This window comes from Esox lucius, chromosome 19, assembly GCF_011004845.1.
Source record: "Esox lucius isolate fEsoLuc1 chromosome 19, fEsoLuc1.pri, whole genome shotgun sequence".
In the NCBI taxonomy this organism is placed as follows: Eukaryota; Metazoa; Chordata; class Actinopteri; order Esociformes; family Esocidae; genus Esox; species Esox lucius.
Genome location: NC_047587.1, coordinates 32,509,891 through 32,530,611, shown reverse-complemented (window position 1 = coordinate 32,530,611; position 20,721 = coordinate 32,509,891). Strand labels below are relative to the sequence as shown.

The 20,721-nt window shown below is 39.4% G+C and overlaps 3 protein-coding genes across 9 annotated transcripts; 1 reads left to right on the top strand and 2 right to left on the bottom strand.

Moving 5' to 3' along the window:
• The first annotated feature begins 435 nt into the window (after nucleotides 1-435).
• Nucleotides 436-10,780, top strand: tnnt3a (troponin T type 3a (skeletal, fast)). 7 transcript variants are annotated; one of them, XM_020040271.2, is made up of 15 exons: nucleotides 436-536; nucleotides 2,570-2,609; nucleotides 2,737-2,741; nucleotides 3,698-3,709; nucleotides 4,352-4,543; nucleotides 5,866-5,883; nucleotides 6,810-6,828; nucleotides 7,146-7,185; nucleotides 7,312-7,428; nucleotides 7,607-7,684; nucleotides 7,799-7,912; nucleotides 8,066-8,178; nucleotides 8,451-8,541; nucleotides 9,058-9,098; nucleotides 10,432-10,780. In XM_020040271.2, exons 2-15 carry the CDS (start codon nucleotides 2,590-2,592, stop codon nucleotides 10,463-10,465), a joined length of 894 nt encoding a protein of 297 aa, XP_019895830.2. In that variant the 5' UTR covers nucleotides 436-536; nucleotides 2,570-2,589; the 3' UTR covers nucleotides 10,466-10,780. The 7 variants fall into 7 exon arrangements, with proteins under 7 accessions (XP_019895830.2, XP_019895831.2, XP_019895832.2 ...); XM_020040272.2 differs by lacking the exon at nucleotides 3,698-3,709; XM_020040273.3 differs by lacking the exon at nucleotides 5,866-5,883.
• A 2,641-nt stretch (nucleotides 10,781-13,421) lies between these two features.
• On the bottom strand, nucleotides 13,422-15,355 carry myod1 (myogenic differentiation 1). Its single transcript, XM_010901941.3, has 3 exons — nucleotides 14,620-15,355; nucleotides 14,304-14,382; nucleotides 13,422-14,123 (listed from the first exon to the last, which is right to left on the bottom strand). The coding sequence occupies exons 1-3, from the start codon at nucleotides 15,130-15,132 to the stop codon at nucleotides 13,888-13,890; spliced, it is 828 nt and encodes a 275-aa protein (XP_010900243.1). The 5' UTR covers nucleotides 15,133-15,355; the 3' UTR covers nucleotides 13,422-13,887.
• A 695-nt stretch (nucleotides 15,356-16,050) lies between these two features.
• Nucleotides 16,051-19,150, bottom strand: zgc:172145 (uncharacterized protein LOC559095 homolog). Its single transcript, XM_010901942.4, has 3 exons — nucleotides 18,735-19,150; nucleotides 18,180-18,326; nucleotides 16,051-16,957 (listed from the first exon to the last, which is right to left on the bottom strand). Exons 1-3 carry the CDS (start codon nucleotides 18,900-18,902, stop codon nucleotides 16,655-16,657), a joined length of 618 nt encoding a protein of 205 aa, XP_010900244.1. The 5' UTR covers nucleotides 18,903-19,150; the 3' UTR covers nucleotides 16,051-16,654.
• Between the last annotated feature and the right edge of the window lie 1,571 nt (nucleotides 19,151-20,721).

The following is a 20,721-nucleotide window of genomic DNA, read 5'->3' as shown; positions in this document are numbered from 1 at the left end:
TTGAAGTAGAGGCACTGGTCAGTACGAATACTATTTTAAAGCAGCCCAAGAGACCCAGATTGATCATTCAGCAAATAACAAAGGCTTGAGCCATTGTTTCATAGACTGTCCGCAGATTGAGTCCGTCATCATTACGTTTTGGATCCATCTGATCTCCCACTTCTGTGGGGAAAGAAGAAGTCAAGCTGATGGTTCTGTCGGTGTTACACTCTCCTCCTACTTTCTGGGGCTCCTTTCGCCTGCTTAACACCATGTCAAATATAGCATCAGGGGCGTAGTACGGCTGCCCCTCTCCAAACTTGAGCTTCCCTCCGTTCCTTTCGATCCATCCATCTCCTTATTGAGTGCCGGCCCCAAGACGTTGAGACAACCCCCCCCCGTAGCCTCGCCTCCTGACGCTTTGCTGTCCAATGGGGTCCCGGCTTGGATCAAGTGTCACTATAACAGAAGGACATAATCAGGGTGGTAATTCCGCAGAACCTTACAGCCAGTCTCGGCCACCAGGGAGCTCACTTCTTTTTTTCCGCTTTCCTGAGGTAAGAGAGATTGAGAGTGAGAGTGGTTGGAAGAAAGAGAGTGAGTGGAACAATAGAGGGATTGGATTAGCTTTGAAGGTTTGCAATGTTAAGAGCTCAGAGCCCCCTGGCTGTCTGTTCGAGAGCAGCCGAATCCATATGTGCAAAACCACTTCCACTGCGTTGGAACACGCAGGTTTTAAAGCAGTCGGTAGATTCATAGCGCTGTCGAGGTCAAAGGTGAGGTGGACCTGCCAGAGCGATAGGGAGAGGTGAAGGGTTATGACACGCAAGTTTCTACAAAAACATCTATTTTGACTTGATCAAGTCAAATTTGTAAGTCCCTGCTTGGACATGTAGAGCTACAGTAGGCTCCACTGAATTAGTGTTTTTTTTTTACATTATTCTTAACAGGTGGTGGGCCTTAAATGCAAATGTTTTGTTTAAAGGAATGGAAGTGTAGGTGTGAAGGTCTGTTGATGTTGCTGTTGTGGTCGTTGCTGGATCTGCTTTGTGCTGGTATTCTGGAGATGGACAATGCAAGAAAAGTGTTTTGGTTGTCTTGGGTGCTATATGGTCTCTGGTGGTGAGGCTTGGCTCCAAATGGCTGTTGTAAGCCAGGACTTACAAATGGCCCTCTAAGACTTTGAGCAATGCTGTGGAGCTGATCCAATGGTTTAAATCCTAATGAAGGCTAATATAAGGGAATCTAGAGATGTGCTCAATGTTACCTCAGAAAAAAGGGTTGGTAACAACACAGTAAGCACTGTGTTATGTCTTTATTGATATGGTAAATAGATAGCTGAGGAGATATATGGCGAGCAGACTCATAGAGAGAAAGGCATGAAATGTGATTGTTCCTGTTATTCAGGAGACCCAATAGTATAGTATAAACACATGGCAACTCATAAAACACACATAGAAACTCTGCTAATGTTACAGTATTAACATGATTTGTGAAATCAATGTAGCCATCTATAGCTATCAGAAGATGATTTTGATTTCAAGACACAACCTTTGACTGTGAATCTTTTATGGTAGAAAAGGTTATCATTGTTCCCCTTTTGCCTATTTGTGTTTATATGAGATCATGAAATCACAGAAAAGTGCTTGACGTGCGTATGTGAAGGGGATGCCCACATAAGGAAACTAGATGGGAATTATTGATACTATTCCAAGAGAAAGAACCTGATCTGTGCTTTGGAAATTGGATCCTGGACCCATTTCTAAAAGACATTTGCAGCTGTCGTTAGGAAATAGTTATGATGTGTGAGCAGTCCTCCAGGATGGCCTCAACAAATAGGTGACTTGGTTTTACAATTGCAAATGCAATGCTTTGTGAAAATCCTCATAGTGTACAGTAATCATTTCAAAATGGATACGCATTCCATCAGATTATGATACATTAACAAGATGACAATATGTGGCAAAATACAATCAGAATCAAAAGGCTACCGATGGCCTAGTAACATTTATTTAATAGTGAGAAAGTGCCTTTTAAACATGAATAAAAACCTATGTTATAATTTTTTTAAAGAGACATGTTTACTAGGACTTATGTTGGGCCATGGAATTTAACCAAGAAAGTTGAGAGCTGTAGATCTTGACCTTTACATTGATCTTTGGTCTCATGCAACAAGAGTCCTACAGCCAAGCCAGCAGTTTGGGAGAGAGAAAAGAAACATTAATCTGTGAGTCCTCGATTATCGTCTATGAAGCAAAATTGGCAACATGTTGAAAACCTGTTCATGTTCCTCACACTAATATAACAGTTATGAAATGGTGGATTAAATGGTGGATTAAAATATTTATGAAAAGGTGCTTATTTCAATCTGGTTAGATTCAAAAGCAATTCTTTTAAAATCCTGCAAAAGAAATATGTGATCTATTAAAATATGTCAGCGAAATCTTATCCCATTAGGGTTGGGTTCTGGTAATGGGAGAAGATACTTCAGAACCTGGGGTCATAACCCCATGCTATAAATACTGCTAGTGACTGCAGCCTCCTTGGCATCTTTGTAAATGTGTCCCTCTATCTTTCCTGGTACCTTTAGGTGCAAAGTCCACTGTCACCATGTCTGACACAGAGGAAGTGTGAGTATTGGCATCATTTAGGTTCTTCTAATTCTCACAGTTACCTCAGATTTACCACGCTAGTGAGCTGTTTCGACCGCCTGACTGAACCTTATCCTCTTTCTCTATCCTTTGTATCCCTTCACAGAGAAGGTAAGTAACACAATGACTATTTTCAATAAATCTCTTCATTATCATTTTCGGTAATTTAAAATCGCTCATTGTTAAATTCTATTTGTTTGAGAACCACTGTCTAACTGATTTCAACCCTTTATGTAGAATAGTTAAGCACAACGGACAACTTGGCTTGACTCCTTTAGGTTTATGTTATCTTCAATACTGCCCTCTACCGCACAACAGCGTATATTGACTTTTTTTAAGATGCTCATTGTAGAGGAATCTGTGACCTACCATCATTACTTAATGAATATTTTCAGGAGCCAATGTTGATAACAGGCCAGAAACCAAATGCTAAATTGAATTATTGAAACATTTTCAATTATTTTCAAAATGTCCACTAGTCTGTTAGCAACAGGTCCCTGCTAAGTATGTAGTGTTAGGCACTTCAGCTCCAGTCCTGGAGGGCTGAAACAATTCTATTTTTTGTTTCTGTCCGGTAGTTCATTGCACTCAACTGGTGTCCCAGGTCTGAATAAGTCTTCTATCAGAAAGAGAGGGTAAAAGTGTTCCGGCCCTCCAGGACCTGAGTTGAATAGGCCTGCTGTAGATCTTCACCCGTTATACCGTCCTCCTAGTCTGCACATACTTTGTCTGGACAAAAAGTCCCAATGCCTCTATTTTGAGGACAATAAACCGATCCTGTTACATTACCAGGCCTTGGTAATGTTTTGTCTTTTAAGAAAACCACCTAAAACTCTTAAAAACCACCTAATGTCTCTACTATGTGAACTTTGATCAGCTATGGAGGACTGTATTAAGTACGCATACAATAGATCCCTACTATACCCATATCTACAGTATATATTTGTATACAGTGAACATGACGCTACTGTATATTATATACTGATTTATTGGGAACAGTTGGGATCTTTTGGTAATATTATTGTTTTACTTCTTTCTTTCTCCGAAAAAAAAAAATGTCCTTGGAGGCGAGGGAGAAGGTAAAAAACAATGACCCACAGACTCCTTCACATCTACTAATGTTTTGGTTGTTTCACTCTTGGTCCTCAGTGTGTTTAAAGATGCCTGTTCAACTCAATGGATCCTTATGGAGCTTGTAGCATGTTGGATGATACGAATGCTACCTCCTCATTTAAACACTCACTTCCTCAGATTCCAACACTAACTTGCAGTGGTCTGTGTGGTATGAAATCATCTGCAAGATTAAGAACCGGCAGGTTCTTATCGGACTGGATATACCTTTGCTAAATGGATGGATGCATCAAGAGCATACCGACCTTTGTTATAGGCAGAAATGTTTATATGACATTTTCACTGGTGGTGGTAGGGGAGAAATAGTATAGCAAGCCATCGTCATTTTCAGGTGCCTGTATGTAGGACACCACTGAACTGTCCAGTATTGATTCTACAGATCTAGTCCTTGACCACTGAACTCTTTCTCCTGCTTTGTATCTGCCCCATCAGCGCCACCTGGTGGTTACGCCCATTAACTCATTTCCAGTTTAACCTCCATGTCTTTCTTCTGATGTTAGGAGTACGCCCTCCATCCCATAGTAAACCATTTCATACTTAACCTCTCCATCCCCCTTCCTTTCCCTGGTTACTCACTGCATGTTGTGTAGCCATAGCAGAGGAAGTAGTTGAAGAGGTAGTTGACGAAGTGGTAGAGGTAGAAGTGGCCCCAGAGGCAGCCCCAGAGCCTGAGCCAGAGGCAGAGCCAGAGCCAGAGCCTGTGCCTGAAGCAGAGCCAGAGCCAGAGCCAGAGCCAGAGCCTGAAGCAGAGCCAGAACCAGAGCCAGAGCCAGAGCCAGAAGGTATGTTAGCATGGGGTATTCTATCATCCTTTTAAATGCAGCAGTGTGCTCTACCTTTTACAGCCAGACAGACCTAAGACTAATGTAACTAGGGGCTGTACTCCACCATCATTGCGGCATACACTTCATGTATGCTAGTGGTGATAATGGGACAGACCCTAGCATACTTTCCCTTATGAATTACAATGAAGTACCTTCCCTTCATAGCTGGCCAAGACAATGGATGTATGCACTGTATGTTAGCTATGTTATTTGTTGGCTCTAAGATCCCGTTTAGAATGTGTGAATAAATATGCCAAATTTTCCTGTTCACTTCTCTGCGCTGTTAGGGCTAATGCAAACTGCTTCCTCGTTGCTAAAGCAATAGCTTGAATTCATTATTAATAATTATTAATGTACTTTTATACATAGATAGACTTCTAACCTTAAGCTAAGATCACTAATGGTAACAAGGCTCTGACATGCCAATAACCAGTGTGACAAAGTGACTAGCAACTGGCAATAATCTGGAATGTTACAAATATTTTATTATAATACATGTATTTAATGCATTCAGAAAGCAGTCACAGAATTGCTGAATTATTTATGAAATACATGGCAATTGTATAGATGCACAGTTGTATCAGAATGTAGGCAGAGAGATATCCTTTATTTTTCCAGTCTCTCTAAAACAGTAAAGTAACTCTGTGCTTGCACTCTGAACCTAGAAAAGCATAATTCTGATCATATATGCTCTCTGAACATTTAAAAAAAAGAAAATGATAATAACCTTCTTAAATCTAGAACTCTTAGCTGTTACCACCTGTTTTTGGACTTGTAAAAGGATGATTTACTTTAACCATTTGTTTAAAGGGTTTAACTAATAAATGCCTCATGAGCTTAATGTAACTTGTACACCAACATAACTAATATATAACCTTGTTTTACTTAAGTGTTTGTAAACCATGTAAACACAGGCAGTGTATAGCCATAAACTTAGAGAACCTGTAATGTTGATATCATGGATGGTCATTCATAGCTCCGCATACTGTAGGAGTCAACATATTTATATTTTCAATTAAGGATTCTAGTTTTAACTGAATGATACTTTGATGTGCTATGCTGTGAGATATACTGCAGTTCTTTCACAAATGTTAGTCTTAAGCTAAAGTAATTCAAGTTGGTTAGCCCAGCAAAGTACCATTCCCATTTTAAATATAAATGCAAGTGCTCAAGCTAAGATGGACTATGCGTATTACAGTATTACAGTTTGCAAACTGTGGCTTATTGCCATTGCTAATGCTGTTCATTTTGCTTTTATTTTCATTGCTTGCTGCATGCAGATGTCGCTGAAGAGGAAGGTATGTTGTTTAAAAATGAATTATATGTGTCTTTCTGGTCGGTACATAGAAATGCCGACATACTCTCCCTGTCCCAGGTCTGAGGTCTCGCTGTATTGGGGGAATGTCTACTCTATCATAGTCTTATGTCAGATTGAGAAACACTGCCGGATTGGCTAAATCTAAACAAAACTAAATGAGAAACTGGGAATATTAAAATAAAATGATGTCAGATAATCACATCAATTTGAAACTGGTATAGTTAAATTAGATAAAAAGGATGAAAGAATATGAAATGCTAACATTTGCTGACCTGCCCTGTGATCCCACTATTGACTCCACCCTGCTATGCTCACTCATTATCAGCATGGCATGTACAAAACATATAACAAGAGGAGGAACATATCCATAACTGATTCTTTAGGAATTAGCACTCTGTTGTCTTGCTTGTGAAAACAGCGTCGGGGTCAAGCCATAGACACTACATGATCATAATATTTCTGTAGTAAAACTCTGTCTTTCTATTTTTCTTTTGAGTGTTTTCCCGTAGTAAACTAAATGGCATCTTCTTATTCTAAAATTAGAGCACACTACAATAATTTAAAGCATACATAAACATTTTGACATTCCAAGGTTGTGTGTGCAAACCTGTTAATGTAAAGTCAGTACCTGTGTGTGAGATTTGGATTTCTGTCTGTTTGTGGTTAGTTCTTTGTTGTTTTTTAAAGCACTAATGAAAATCCACTACCTCAAATTGAAACCCGGGCTACAATGACAAAAGTGTACAATATCTAATATAATGTAAAGAAAAAATGCAAACATTAATTTAAGTAATGCCTGCCTGAATCTTTTTTGCCCGGAGTTTACTTACTTGTTTAATATTCTGATGTGTGCATTTCTAACCCAATAATGTATGATTGTCCTCCTCTTCATTTCTTAATATACAGCCCAGAAGCCACAGTTCAAGTAAGTCATCTTTTCATGTAACCCCTCATTTCTCTGTACAACATTTCTATCTAGATATGTATGATGGCTACATAGAAATGGCTTACATTAATATTCCCATGTTCATTTCAATCTCTCATTGAAATATATTTTATTAACAGTGGTAGACAAAATGTTCAGCTCTCTTATTTCATATTGTTTCCTTCTCAAGTTTCTTCTTTTTTCTTATTAGAACATGAGCATTTCATGGCATTAGCAATGTCATATAAAATGCGTAAAACACATGTGTAGATGTGTTACTCATAGTTTCATTGGATTTATATATTAACACTTCTCAGGGTACCAAAGATTCCAGATGGCGAGAAAGTGGACTTTGATGTAAGTAGTTATAACTCTTTACACTTCTTGACCATTTCAAGACATCTGGTTGGAAGAATAGTGGGGCTAAAGTGAGAGTGTGCTGACATGGACCCCAACACGTGGCTCTGCTTGCTGACTTTGCAGGACATTCAGAAGAAACGTCAGAACAAGGATCTGATCGAGCTGCAGTCCCTGATTGATGCTCACTTCGAGCACAGAAAGAAGGAGGAGGAGGAGCTCATCGCCCTCAAAGATAGAATTGTGAGTGAGACTGTAATTCTGCCTGCACATTAGTTGTAGGTGAAAACAAGGCTCAGGCACTCCATCCGTTTGCCTACATTTAGTTCCTATATAACCCAAACATGACAAAATGATAAAGCTCATCTGTGCCCTCTGGTGGCAGAAAGCTATACCGACTGCTATGTCTGTCTGCTTATAGGAGAAGCGTAGAGCTGAGAGGTCTGAGCAGAACAGGATCCGCAGTGAAAAGGAGAAGGAGCGTGCGGCCAGACGTGAGGTTTGTCTCCTCTGCTAGTGCTACTGCTGATCCCTCTGGGCTCTGCTCGACGCTCAGCGTTTGCTTGACAAGTCCCTGCAACGCACTAACGTGGTGCTGTGATCTGTAATACAGGAGGAAAGGTTGAAGAGGGAGGAGGCAGATGCCAAGAAGAAGGCTGATGAAGAAGCCAAGAAGAAGTCCGCCCTCTCCAGCATGGGATCCAACTACAGCAGCTATCTGCAGAAGGTGAATATTGACCCGCCATTCTGTAAAGAACCATTCATTATGAATTAACAACATGTCCCTTGCTAGCGTATGAGATGTAATGGCATGATTCCCTGCAGTAGAACAACAGGTTATGTGGGTACCTTTTGTAACCACACATTTCATCTGTAACAGGCTGACTCAAAGAGAGGTGGAAAGAAGGAAACTGAGAGAGAGAAGAAGAAGAAGATCCTGGCGAGCAGACGCAAGGCCCTGAACATCGACCATCTTAATGAAGAGAAACTGAAGTAAGAGTTTTACCATTCCTAGTTCAGGTCGCAGATTTCTCAAGTATGGCGTGTGTACCGTGTTATTTTGACAAGGAGAAATGTGCTCATAGCAAGAGAAGTTGAGTATAGTGAAGATGTACAAGAACTTTTCAACTCTCCCTTTATTTGAAATGATTGGACATTCTAAGAACATAATTCAGCCACTCTAAATCAAGTATTCAACCATAGATTGAATTAGTATGAAATCTCTGCGAAAACATTGAATTTACCAGACATTTGCTCCGCTCTAGGGAGAAGGCGAAGGAGTTGCATGAATGGATGCAACAGCTGGAGTCTGAGAAGTTTGATCACATGGAAAGGCTGAAGAGGCAGAAGTATGAGGTATGTGTCCAATATCCTGGTTGAGGTAAAGATAAATAATGTATGATATGTAAATTACATTACCACAGTGACGCTGCATACATACAGTACAAAGCACATCTGAATTGTGTACTGTTTACGGGGGTAACTTACATTATTATTTGAAGGCACACTAGTTACATGAAGTAAAAAAAAGACAGAGCCAGAAGGCACACTAATTACATGAAGTAAAAAAAAATACTGTACACCCTCTACTGTACAGCTCAACTGGTAACATGACTAGCTCTGTTCTTAGAGCATGCCTGGACACAGATAGTTTTATTACCCTGTGCCAGCTTTAATGCCATGATCGGACATTTCCTAGCTCATTCACTGTGTTACCGGTTTTCATTAGGTTTTTTCAAAGTTCTGAAAGATACCCTGTGACATATTGGAATTGTGTGTTGATAGTGGGTCCCCTTGTCTTTCCCTTCGCTTGGTGTCCACTGTAATGTCCCCTCAGATATGAATGCAGCTCATGTTTGCTATCTCCTCCAGGTCACAACACTGCGTAAGAGAGTCGAGGAGCTGAGTAAATTGTAAGTAAACATGGGAGTGGATGTCACAGCTCAGGGGGCTCTCCCGCATCAGTGTGGTGCATGAATTCAAACGTTATTAAATTGCTGCATGTCAAACTTCCAAGCTACAGGTCCAATGGTCAAGAAGAAAGAAAAGACACTATAAAGATGAACATGAATCTTAACGATTACTGAGAGTACTGCATTTCATTCATTTGGGTTGAACGTTGAAGGGGGAATATAACACACAAGACACTGTATGTACCCCATCCATATGATAAAGTTGCAGGACGGTATTAACATGCAGTGTATAAGGGGAATCACATTAAAAACACAAATTGAATCTTGCATGACATAAACACCAGCAGCACTCCTATATCTTTTAAGACACAGTCTTAAACAAAAGTACTACTCTTATCAAGTTTATATCTTTGAGCACACAGTGTTAGTCAAAGCACCAAAGATTTAGGTATACACTCAGGTTCAATATGACTCAAACTTATTTTGTGTCAAAAAAGAAAGGGGTGCTTACATAGTATTCTACTCTGTCATGTAGTCCGATTTATTAGAGCCAGATCTCTCAAGCCTTATTGTGCCAAATACAGAATATAAAGCTCTGATTCTCTTTGGTCTGGCTTCTATTTGGGATAATATCAAATGCCTCAAAAGCATGTAAAATACATGAAAGCAGTTTAATGTCTTCAAAATACATGTTACTACCATTGTTAGCCTGATAACCATAGAGTATAAACAAAGATAGCTTTCCTCCATAAAGACAAAAATGTCTTAATGATAAAGGACACTTAGGTCAGTTAGAGAATCATGAAATATTTCCTTTTTTATCATTATCACATCCATTTAATTAATCATGACCATGATCACATCAATTTAATCCATCATCACATCCACTGAATCCATCATCACATCTATTTAATCCACCATCACATCCATTAAATCTGTCATCACATCTATTAAATAGTAAGAGCTGCATGATGAGAAAAGATAAGCATGAAAACTCTCTGAATTGTGTTGAGTGATGTAATGTCATTTAATGCGGATGATTATTGTCAGTTAGACCAGTGTTGTTTCCACTTCAATCCAACACAGTTAGACCAATGTTGTTTCTACTTCAATCCAACACAGTTAGACCAGTGTTGTTTCCACTTCAATCCAACACAGTTAGACCAGTGTTGTTTCCACTTCAATCCAACACAGTTAGACCAGTGTTGTTTCCACTTCAATCCAACACAGCTAGACCAGTGTTGTTTGCACTTCAATTCAAAGTAATTGTAATAACACCAACGTACTGCTGGGAGGTCTCACTCTGTTTCTCTCTCTGTCTGATGTATTACAGCTCCAAGAAGGGTAAAACAGTCCGCAGAAAGTAAATGGCTGTACTCTGCTGAATGGGGCTCAGACTGCCACCTTACTTCCTGACACGCCTAATGCAGCAACAAGAACACACACTTACACTAAACTCATGGCTCAGAAACAAAGTCTTACTGTTTGCTTATTCACACAAGATGTGCTACAGTCTACAGATGTGGCACGGAGCCAATAGCTGCTGTTGTAGGATTTTTCCCTCACGCTTTCTCGTCCTGGACTGTTAGGTTCTCAGTATTTTTGTAAATAAAGTGTGACTCTTCAACCTTGTCTGTAGATCTGTTATTACCCAAACCGTAAATAAATCAACAATATTTTTAGCCATGCAATTTTAGTCCTTTGTTCATACGAATAATTCTATACAATAAAAGGCATTATTATTATTGTGTTTGAAGAAGTTGACTGGAATTAGCTTGTAAAATGTGTTAGGCCTTTTTTAGAGGATTTACTGGAGAAGAAAAATTGGTTTATTCAACAGCAGTATCACAGCACTGACAATAAAAAAAATCCAAATAAGGGATATTTTGAGATTTTCAAAGGAAATTACATTTTCTGTTGGAAAAGATCAATCAGTGGTTAGGTATATAAAGGAATATGTAGCACAGACAGTAACATATGATTACTTCAGTAGCATATGTCAACCAGAAATGTGTCTATTGGTGTAGCACTCTACTACATTAATTATAATAGAAACTGAAATGTGTCTATTGGTGTAGCACTCTACTGCATTAATTATAATAGAACCAGAAATGTGTCTATTGGTGTAGCACCTTACTGCATTAATTATAATAGAACCAAGTAAGAAACATTTTGTGATTTGTATTTCTCTCATAAAATGGCCTCAAATAAATAAATGTGAACAAGAAAATATAAATACATATGCAGAATATGCTTTAATTCAGTTAAGCAAGGGGATGAAGATCAATTATATTTGTTGCAATCCCACAAACACGAAGTAGTAAAACTATGCGGTTAAACAAGAGATGCACTCCAGGATCTTAGGTCCAACCAAATTCATAAGATACGTTATGATGCAATTGGATCTGTACCCTATAAAATATAAATACTGCACATACTTCATACCCTGCATATATTTTTTCCAGGTCTTAGCATATTATACAAAATTTTTTATTTATTACACAACTGAAAATTGTAACAAAGAAAACATAATAGCCTATATAACTCTCCCAGGAGAGATGAATTGAAATGATTTTCTCACAGGTGTGTGTGCCAAGGCATTCTGTTGTTTTCCTCACTGCTTTCCCAAACAGGAAGTTTGTGGGTCAAGCGTGTGTGTGCGCATATGTGCCCGTGTGTGTTTGTGTGTATGTGTGTGCGCACGCTCACTCCCCTGCCGAGATCAGTAAGATTTACACCGCAACCCACCTGATGGGGTCGCTAGAGTGCAATGAAATATGGCAATCAAAGCTGACTGGGCTATTCTAGCCCATTTGTTTTACCCATCTGTGTCACCCTGAAAATATTCAGTTAGTGAACCAGAACCTATAGTCTCTGGTGGTCAGCTTGGTGCTGGAAAGAATACCTAAGTCCGGTGTGCCTTATGGGAGGCATAGAACCTTCAATCAAAAAGTTCAACAAGGACAAATACGGTTCAACCTGGAACCATTAAAATGGTTGTCAGAGATATTTGAAGAATCAAATGTAAAGATTATGCAACACATACAAATAAATGGACCTGCACAACAGGAAGCTTCAGAAAATGCTGCATCTTTTGTTTTGTTGAATGATGGCCGGCTGCATATTCAGAAAAAGTCGGATCCACAGCCAACACATTCTTTTTAAAGTTGCTTAGGATCCAAATTAGAGAGCATGTTTTTTGTTAGTCCTGGTACTTTCAAGACAACTGTAAAGACTAAATATGATATAAATAATTTTGATTATTACTCGATGTCACCAATAATCCAACGCTGATGGGAAGATTAGCCTAGGATATGGCCTAAACAACCCACTCTCTTCTTCAATGAAATGATTTTATTGACCATTATTATTAATGGGAGGAGATCGCATCTCAACTGCATGCAAAAAAGGACTTTGCTTATGCATAGCACGACATTGTGTGAACCCGTGTTATATGTACGCAAAAGGAAGAGAGTGGGTTGCCTAAATTATATAAATGTTATTGTAGGTCTAAATGGTGGGTTTAATTAGCCTACAAATTGCCCAAATTACCGACAAATGAGACAGAAACTGACGCCAAAATATGGCATGTAATATAATATTATATTATATGAGAGGTGAATATAACGGATATCAGGAATATCACCTCAGGACCGTAATACTTACGCCCACCAGCGTGCTCGCATAAATCATGCATTCATGTCTAATGGAGATTTAACCAAAATCGATGTTATGCGTTCAAGTTTCATTCAAAATAATGGCGTTTAGCGTAGCTTAACATTTTGAAATTACGTGTTCCCACTTTTGGGAACTCACAAAAATCTTGAGACAATAGATTTTTTTTCTTCCAAATATGTAAATGCAATATTTACTTAGCAAATAAAAGTAATTTAAAATATATTTAAAATTAAGCGTGAATAATCTTATACACAGGTTTGTCGAGAGCTCCTATGGAAATGCCTCTTGAATGATCCGCCATCCATGCAGGAATTGTTGTGTCCATTTATTTTTATTTTTGTATTTAAGTATGTGAGAATTAAACTTTAACTCTAAAGGAAAATAAAGTCCGTGTACTACCACGTGCTAAATATTAAAAAAGAAAATTCTCGATACATTTGACAAAAATATTGTATTTTAGAAAATATTAAATGGAAGTATATTGTTAAATTCTTAAATAATGTTCCTCAGGTTGCACATGAAAGGTATGAACGAAAAAAAAACATGTCCCGTTCTCATTACGAAATATAATAAATTATGCTAAATGTTTTGTATAAATATTATTATTCATTTATTTATAATAACATACATTTTCTTTCACTCATTTTAAGAAGTATAAATATAAAGTTGAACATTTCTCACAACAAACAAGCCAAGCGCCCAGTAAATAAACAAGCAATATTAAATACAATACAAATCCTATTCGTTCCTTTGTTTCTTCAACATGTCCCCTCTTATTTACACATATACAAAATGGTCCTTTATTGTCATAAACAATAAAAATAGCTAAAAAAAAGATGTCAGAGAAGAGACACGTACACACAAATCTAAGAAAGTGGTCACATTTTCATAAACGAATTCACTTTAAATAAATCGGTACATGACAGGCCAGTTTCCTATAACATAGCCTAACCCATGAAAAGCCAATGTTTGAACTTGGAATAGAAACCCTTCAATTAAAGAAAGAATGGTATATTTGCCGTCCTCTATAGCAACATACTGCAACCCAGTCTTTTTTCTTCATTTACAGGAATTGATTCATTTTAATGAATGTAGCCATAATACAGTCTTTTCATAGAACTTGGTAGATGGGATCTTGGGAGGGCTGTGGGCAGTTGGTCGGTGACAGCACGGGTGCCCCGGTATCACTTAGGATAGATCCCTCTTGGGGAGAGCAAGGGCTACCCTCCGAACCCTCTTGAATTGATAACAGAGTGCAAGGTGACGTCTCTGTTGAGATTCTCTCCACGATGCTGGATAGACAATCCAAACTGGAAATGACTGCGTTCTTGTTGTTTCTGGCATCAGCTATAACAGAGGTAAAAAAAACACCAATCAGGAACAAAAAATAACGTTGTCAACACGCGAGTAAAATTATATCGATCTTTTAAATTAACGAGTGCTGTATAATTCCAAATAATTTGCAAAAACGCAATCGACAACATTATAATTAAGTAAAATGTAGCACTTTAAAAATATTTTGCCTACCATTTGGAGTCTCGGAGAAATAAGAGCTGTCATAGTTACTTCTTCTGGCAGACGTACACGTTGGGGCATTATAGTCAATCTGGAGAAAAAAAAACATGCACTGAATTTGTAGGCCTATATTTTGTGTGTTCGCTATACTATTTCAAATTATGCTATATGAAACGAAAACATTTCTAACACGACTTTAATGTATATGTTCAATATAATCAGAAAATAACATCGAATATGTCCGTCTTTACACAAACGTAATTTACATTAACTAATATGTGGTAAAAATATTTTGAGCAAATTCTTATACAAAAGATGCGCCACTCACCATTCCATCAGAACAGTTTGAACGTGGACTAGAGGCGTCTGAGTCCCCGTTGTAATGCTCCAGCACCGGGTAGTAGTTCTCTCCGTCCTGGCCTCTGAGTAGAGACTGTAGAGATTCGATGTAGCTGATGGCATTTCTCAGGATCTCCACCTTGGGAAGTCTCTGGTTGGGGTTGGTTGACGTACATCTTTTTAGGGTCTCGAAAGCGTCGTTGACCTTGCCAAGTCTCCTTCTCTCACGCATGGTAGCAGCCTTCCTCCGGTCTGCGTTGGTGGTTTTCCTCTTGCAGGCTTTGCATGCCCAGAGAAGGCACCTGCCGGCTTGGTGGTGACCGCTGGGGGCCCTGATGTGTTCGTCTTCGTTGTGATGGTGGTCGTCCGGCTTGAGGAGACCCACGTGGACCAACCGCGGATCCAGGTCCTCGAAGAAATGCATGTCACTGGTGTTAAAACACGGATCATCATAAAAGTCATCAGCCGAGGTGATAGGGAAGGAAATATCCGATAACTCCATCTCTATCTCTCTGTCAAATTCCAAACCAACTTTGAAACAAGTATAGGTCTGTATGTTTTCCTGGCTCTGTTGGTCACAACCTTTAGACAGTACCAGTAACTTAGGGGACACGTTGAAATGTAAAAGTATCCTTACTGGAACCACACGTTTAAACTATGCTTAGTTTTAGTGCAGGAATGTGGTTGTACTCCCAACCTTTATCCTAGTGAACCCTTAGGGTAACTTTTGCCACAAGCTGTAGATGGGACGCGCTTTTATTATTGTAGTTTAAGTGAGGGGCGTGGTCTGTATTTCAGACGGCTCTCTGTATTAGCCAATGCTAGCGCAGAGTGGGTGCGCGGGGAGGGGTTTACAACTTCACGCTAATTAGTGTACCATTTCTCGTAACTGTCTAAGTAATACTATTCTGTGAGGAAATAAAATAGAAAATGCATACTTTATTTATCCAGAAGAACCTTCAGTAAGAGTAGGATACATTTTCGAGCGATGGCATATATTGTCTGTAGCCTATTGGTTAAAATTCACATTTTCAATTATTTAGAAGTTTCTAAACCCAATTTGACCTAACGCTGTCAGGACTACACTATTGTTAGAGTAGGCTTTTGTAACCTTTTGTTTTAAGAAAGAATACACTTTGTACGAAACCGAATAATCTCATGGCTGAGAAATGCTTCTGTGATCTAAAATGTTTTTTTTTTTATCCTAAGTATTTACATGTAGGCCTTTCAGACAGACCTCACTATGCCTCTTTCGATCGCTAGAGGGAGATGGTGAGTTGATTACCACAGTTTTGACATTATACAAAATAAGAAAGAATTAATGCTCCTTGACTTTGACAATCAAAACTTAAAAAACTTAAAGTATTTAATGAGACGATATGGTCCATAGAGAGAGACTGATTTTTTTTTTTTTTACTTTATTTTAAAAAGGAAGACATTTTTGTAGCATTGATGAGCTACCTTTAAAAATAGCAAGTAAATGCAACAGGTCATGTGGAAACCTAAACACAGAAAAGTATACAGATGAGGCCATTCCAAAAATAGGCAGACATGTACATAATACATACTATATTAACAGTAACAATAAGTCCTATAACATAGCATACTGTAGGATAATACATCATTTTAAGTTGCCATCACACTGATGATAGCAAGATTCAAATTTGCTTATTAAATACATCAGACAACGGGCATAAATGCCTAGTGCATAACACAAGTAAATTTACAAACTGAATACATAAAAAAACAACTAAACCCATAACAAACCAACCAAACAATGCAATTGTCCCACCAAACATCCATAAAAATGACTGTGCTGAGTTACAATTTTTCAGACTTGTAAGAAACACTATAGCTCACAATGTAGTTTACATCCGAGAACAGTTGTAATACTGTCTGCCATTCCTGCCAAACTATGCCCGTTATTCATTCAGTTCAGAAATTATTTTGTTAGGGAGGCTAAAAGTTGTGTAGAAAGTTGTTTTACTTTAAAATAAACTCAAATAGCTGAGGAGGGGTTAAATTCATTCACTGGAGACGTTTGTCAGCTCCTTCTGCATTTGGTCGATGAGGTACTCCCCGAAGCCACCTGATTGGTCGCTGGTACAGCCCACCCTACGAGCATTGGTCAGGAGGTCTCCCAGAAGTTTGATGCGGGGCACCAGAGGCCCAAGGAAGCGGCTCTTGACCACGCTGGCGGAGTGGGGGTCACTGTGCTCCTTGGCGAGCTGGATGAGCTCCACCATCACGGCCATCTCCTCCTTCCACTGGCCCAAGATCCGCTCCAAGGCTGGGATCACTGCACATACGTCCTCACAGCCTGGCCTCTGGGGAAGACAGACAGCAAAGACGGAGGGACCACATTTAGAATGCACAATAAGTTGCTCCGGATAAGAACGTCCACTAAATAACCATCTTGTAAACGCTTAAAGAAAACAACTCACATTGTTGTCCCTCTCTGGGGAGGATACCTTTAATTATTTATTGTAATTTTTTCCCCCATTTAAATAGCAGAATTCTCATTACACACTCTGACAGTTTCTTAAAATCCTTTTTTAAAAAGCAAAAAGCCTTTGCCACATTTCAACTGAAATTGGGTATATCTGGAGAATTTATTAAAACACTTGATAATATCAGAACTGAAAAATGTACACCTTCGGGACATTATTTGCCATCAGAGATCAATGGATAACAAGGTGTCCCAAATTGCTGATGATGGAGCCCTTAGCAGTCTAACTCAGGATCGATTTTACATGAGTCATAAAACTGGCAGAGGCAGAAAGAGGACACTGCACTAAAGTGGCAACGCCACCCTGTACATCTGGGAACTTAATTAATTCACTGTCCTCCCGCCTTCGCATTAATCTCTCCAATTTTCCGGAACTCAGGGGAAATGTACACCCCGACAGGCATTAGACCTGAGCCCCAGGGTTAAGGTTTAACCCCCCAACCCCCAGCCTTCCTCACCATGGCCAGTCCACTCAAAACCCCTTATTCCTAGTCCCAAGCCTTGTTCAGCCCCAAACAAAAACCTGTCTCTAAAAGGCACAAAGCAGAACATATAGGTAGCTACATTACATTGCACACCAAGCACCAAGAATCAGGTTTGCCAAAAATCCTGAAGGCCAGTGTGCTGTAAAGCCATTGAGTCATAGGTGCATGTTCCATTAGTGGATCATATACAGTGCAGAGCAAAGGCTGCTTTTTCTATGCAATTCTTCACAGAGCGACTAATGGTTTCACCCTTAGTTTTGATATCGCACAAACTATCAACATTCATAGTCTTTCACAACACATGTTATGAATAGTCTTAGTGAGGGGCACATTTTTTTAACTGAGGTTGGGGGTTGAGTGAACATATTTTGAACATACTGTAGAAAGTGTTGCCAATTTATTTCATGTGAAAGTAGGACAGCTGCTGCCGACTAACATAGGACGCCATCCCCTCTGCCTGGCACAGGACAGTATGAGATTTAATTGAATGGCACCATTGGGGTCAATTATGCCATCATGGACAGACATTTTATGCCTATAAGTGGACAGCATTACTTGGATGTCTTTATTGCAGAAATGTCCCCCTCTGTCTGACAGGTAGTCTAGCATGGCCTCTGCCTGTGCCTGCTCCTTCTCAGATTGCTCATGGAAGAACGCTGCGACTCTTGTCAAGGCAATGTCATCTTGCTCAAATATCTTGGCCTGGGGAAGTCAGAAGAGTGAGAGTTATCTACGTACAAATAGATTATTTACATAGATGGCTGATGGATTGTATACTTGCAAACATTATTTGCATTTAGATAACCCTGAGATGAACTTAGTCATTTTCATAAACTCATAAAAGGCATGTGTACGAATGGAAATAAATTATAGTATTAATTGTAGGGTACACAATAGTGGGTTAGCGTATGCCATAACGTGGAGTGAAAGCTGCAGCCGGATAGGCTATATCTCTTCCATGAGGAAACCCTTTCTCTTGAAAGGATTAAGGCTATTTGTTATCAAATAGCATTGCCTGCATTTATAACACATAAAAATTACTTTTTCAAAAGAATTGCACTTGTAAGAGAATTGTACATAGTCCATAATGTTTTCGTAGTGTGCCCTTACCAGTGCATTAAGTTTGTAAGCGACCTCCATAAGAAATGTTGAAACTCCGCACAAACACTCCTCAACCACCGGTGAGAGATTCTGTTTAACTCTGCTTCCGACACATGATCGGTGAGTTTTACAGATAGGCAGATTGATCTTTAATCTTTTGCCGCTTGGTTCAGCCATGTTTAAAAATACTGTAGAAACAACGTTGTTCTACTGTTAGCGCAATCGCTGATCTAGGCTGAAAAACGGCACACTTACTTCACTATTCCATCACATCAATTCGTGATCGAATAAAAATCAATAAATAGCGTCATAAAAAACGACCCACACTGTTTCATTTTCTGTTAGCAGGAAGCGTTCAAGATAATCATAGAAATCGTTTCCCGTTCAGCTTCTCAAGTTCATCCGGTGCGCTACAAACAACACGGCGTGCCGGACCTGTGCCGGACAGTGCAGAAATGCATTAAACGATGTAACAATTGTATGTGAATATTATGTAGGCTGTAGATTCAGTGGTTGATTCTTGCAAAATAATTTTACTATTCCCATACTATCATCATCTTAAGCAATGGGAGGTTGCCTGGCGTGTTAGTGAGTCATAAAACCTTTTTTAAATCCTCAGTATAGGCTATACAGGTGCTGGTCATAAAAATAGAATATCATCAAAAAGTTGATTTATTTCAGTAATTTCATTCAAAAAGTGAAACTGGTATAATGTATACATTAATTCCACACAGACTGATATATTTCAAGTGTTTATTTAATTTAATTTTGATGATTATAACTGACAACTAATGAAAACCCCAAATTCAGTAACTCAGAATATTAGAATATTGACACCTGGTGCCACACTCTAATCAGCTAATTAACTCAAAACATCTGCAAAGGCCTTTAAATGGTCTCTCAGTCTAGTTCTGTAGGCTACACAATCATGGGGAAGACTGCTGACTTGACAGCTGTCCAAAAGACGAGGAGGGCAAGACACAAAAGATCATTGCTAAAGAGGCTGGCTGTTCACAGAGCTCTGTGTCCAAGCACATTAATAGAGAGGTGAAGGGAAGGAAAAGATGTGGTAGAAAAAGTGTACAAGCAATAGGGATAACCGCACCCTGGAGAGGATTGTGAAACAAAACCCATTCAAAAATGTGGGGGAGATTCACAAAGAGTGGACTGCAGCTGGAGTCAGTGCTTCAAGAACCACCACGCACAGACATATGCAAGACATGGGTTTCAGCAGTCGCATTCCTTGTGTCAAGCCACTCTTGAACAAGACACAGCGCCAGAAGCGTCTCGCCTGGGCTAAAGACAAAAAGGACTGGACTGCTGCTCAGTTATGTTCTCTGATGAAATTACATTTTGCATTTCCTTTGGAAATCACTGTCCCAGAGTCTGGAGGAAGAGAGGAAAGGCACAGAATCCATGTTGCTTGAAGTCCAGTGTAAAGTTTCCACAGTCAGTGATGGTTTGGCGTGCCATGTCATCTGCGGGTGTTGGTCCACTGTGTTTTCTGAGGTCCAAGGTCAACGTAGCCATCTACCAGGGAGTTTTAGAGCACTTCATGCTTCCTGCTGCTGAACAACTTTATGGAGATGCAGATTTCATTTTCCAACAGGACTTGGCACCTGCACACAGTGCCAAAGCTACCAGTACCTGGTTTAAGGACCATGGTATCCCTGTTCTTGATTGGCCAGCAAATCTTGCCTGACCTTAACCCTATAGAAAATCTATGGGGTATTGTGAAGAGGAAGGTGTGATACGCCAGACCCAACAATGCAGAACAGCTGATGGCCACTATCAGAGTAACCTGGGCTCTCATAACACCTGAGCAGTGCCACAGACTGATGGACTCCATGCCACGCTGCATTGCTGCAGTAATTCAGGCAAAAGGAGCCCCAACTAAGTATTGAGTGCTGTTCATGTTCATACTTTTCAGTTGGCCAGCATTTCTAAAAATATTTTTTTTTGTATTGGTCTTAAGTAATATTCTAAAACTGCAGAC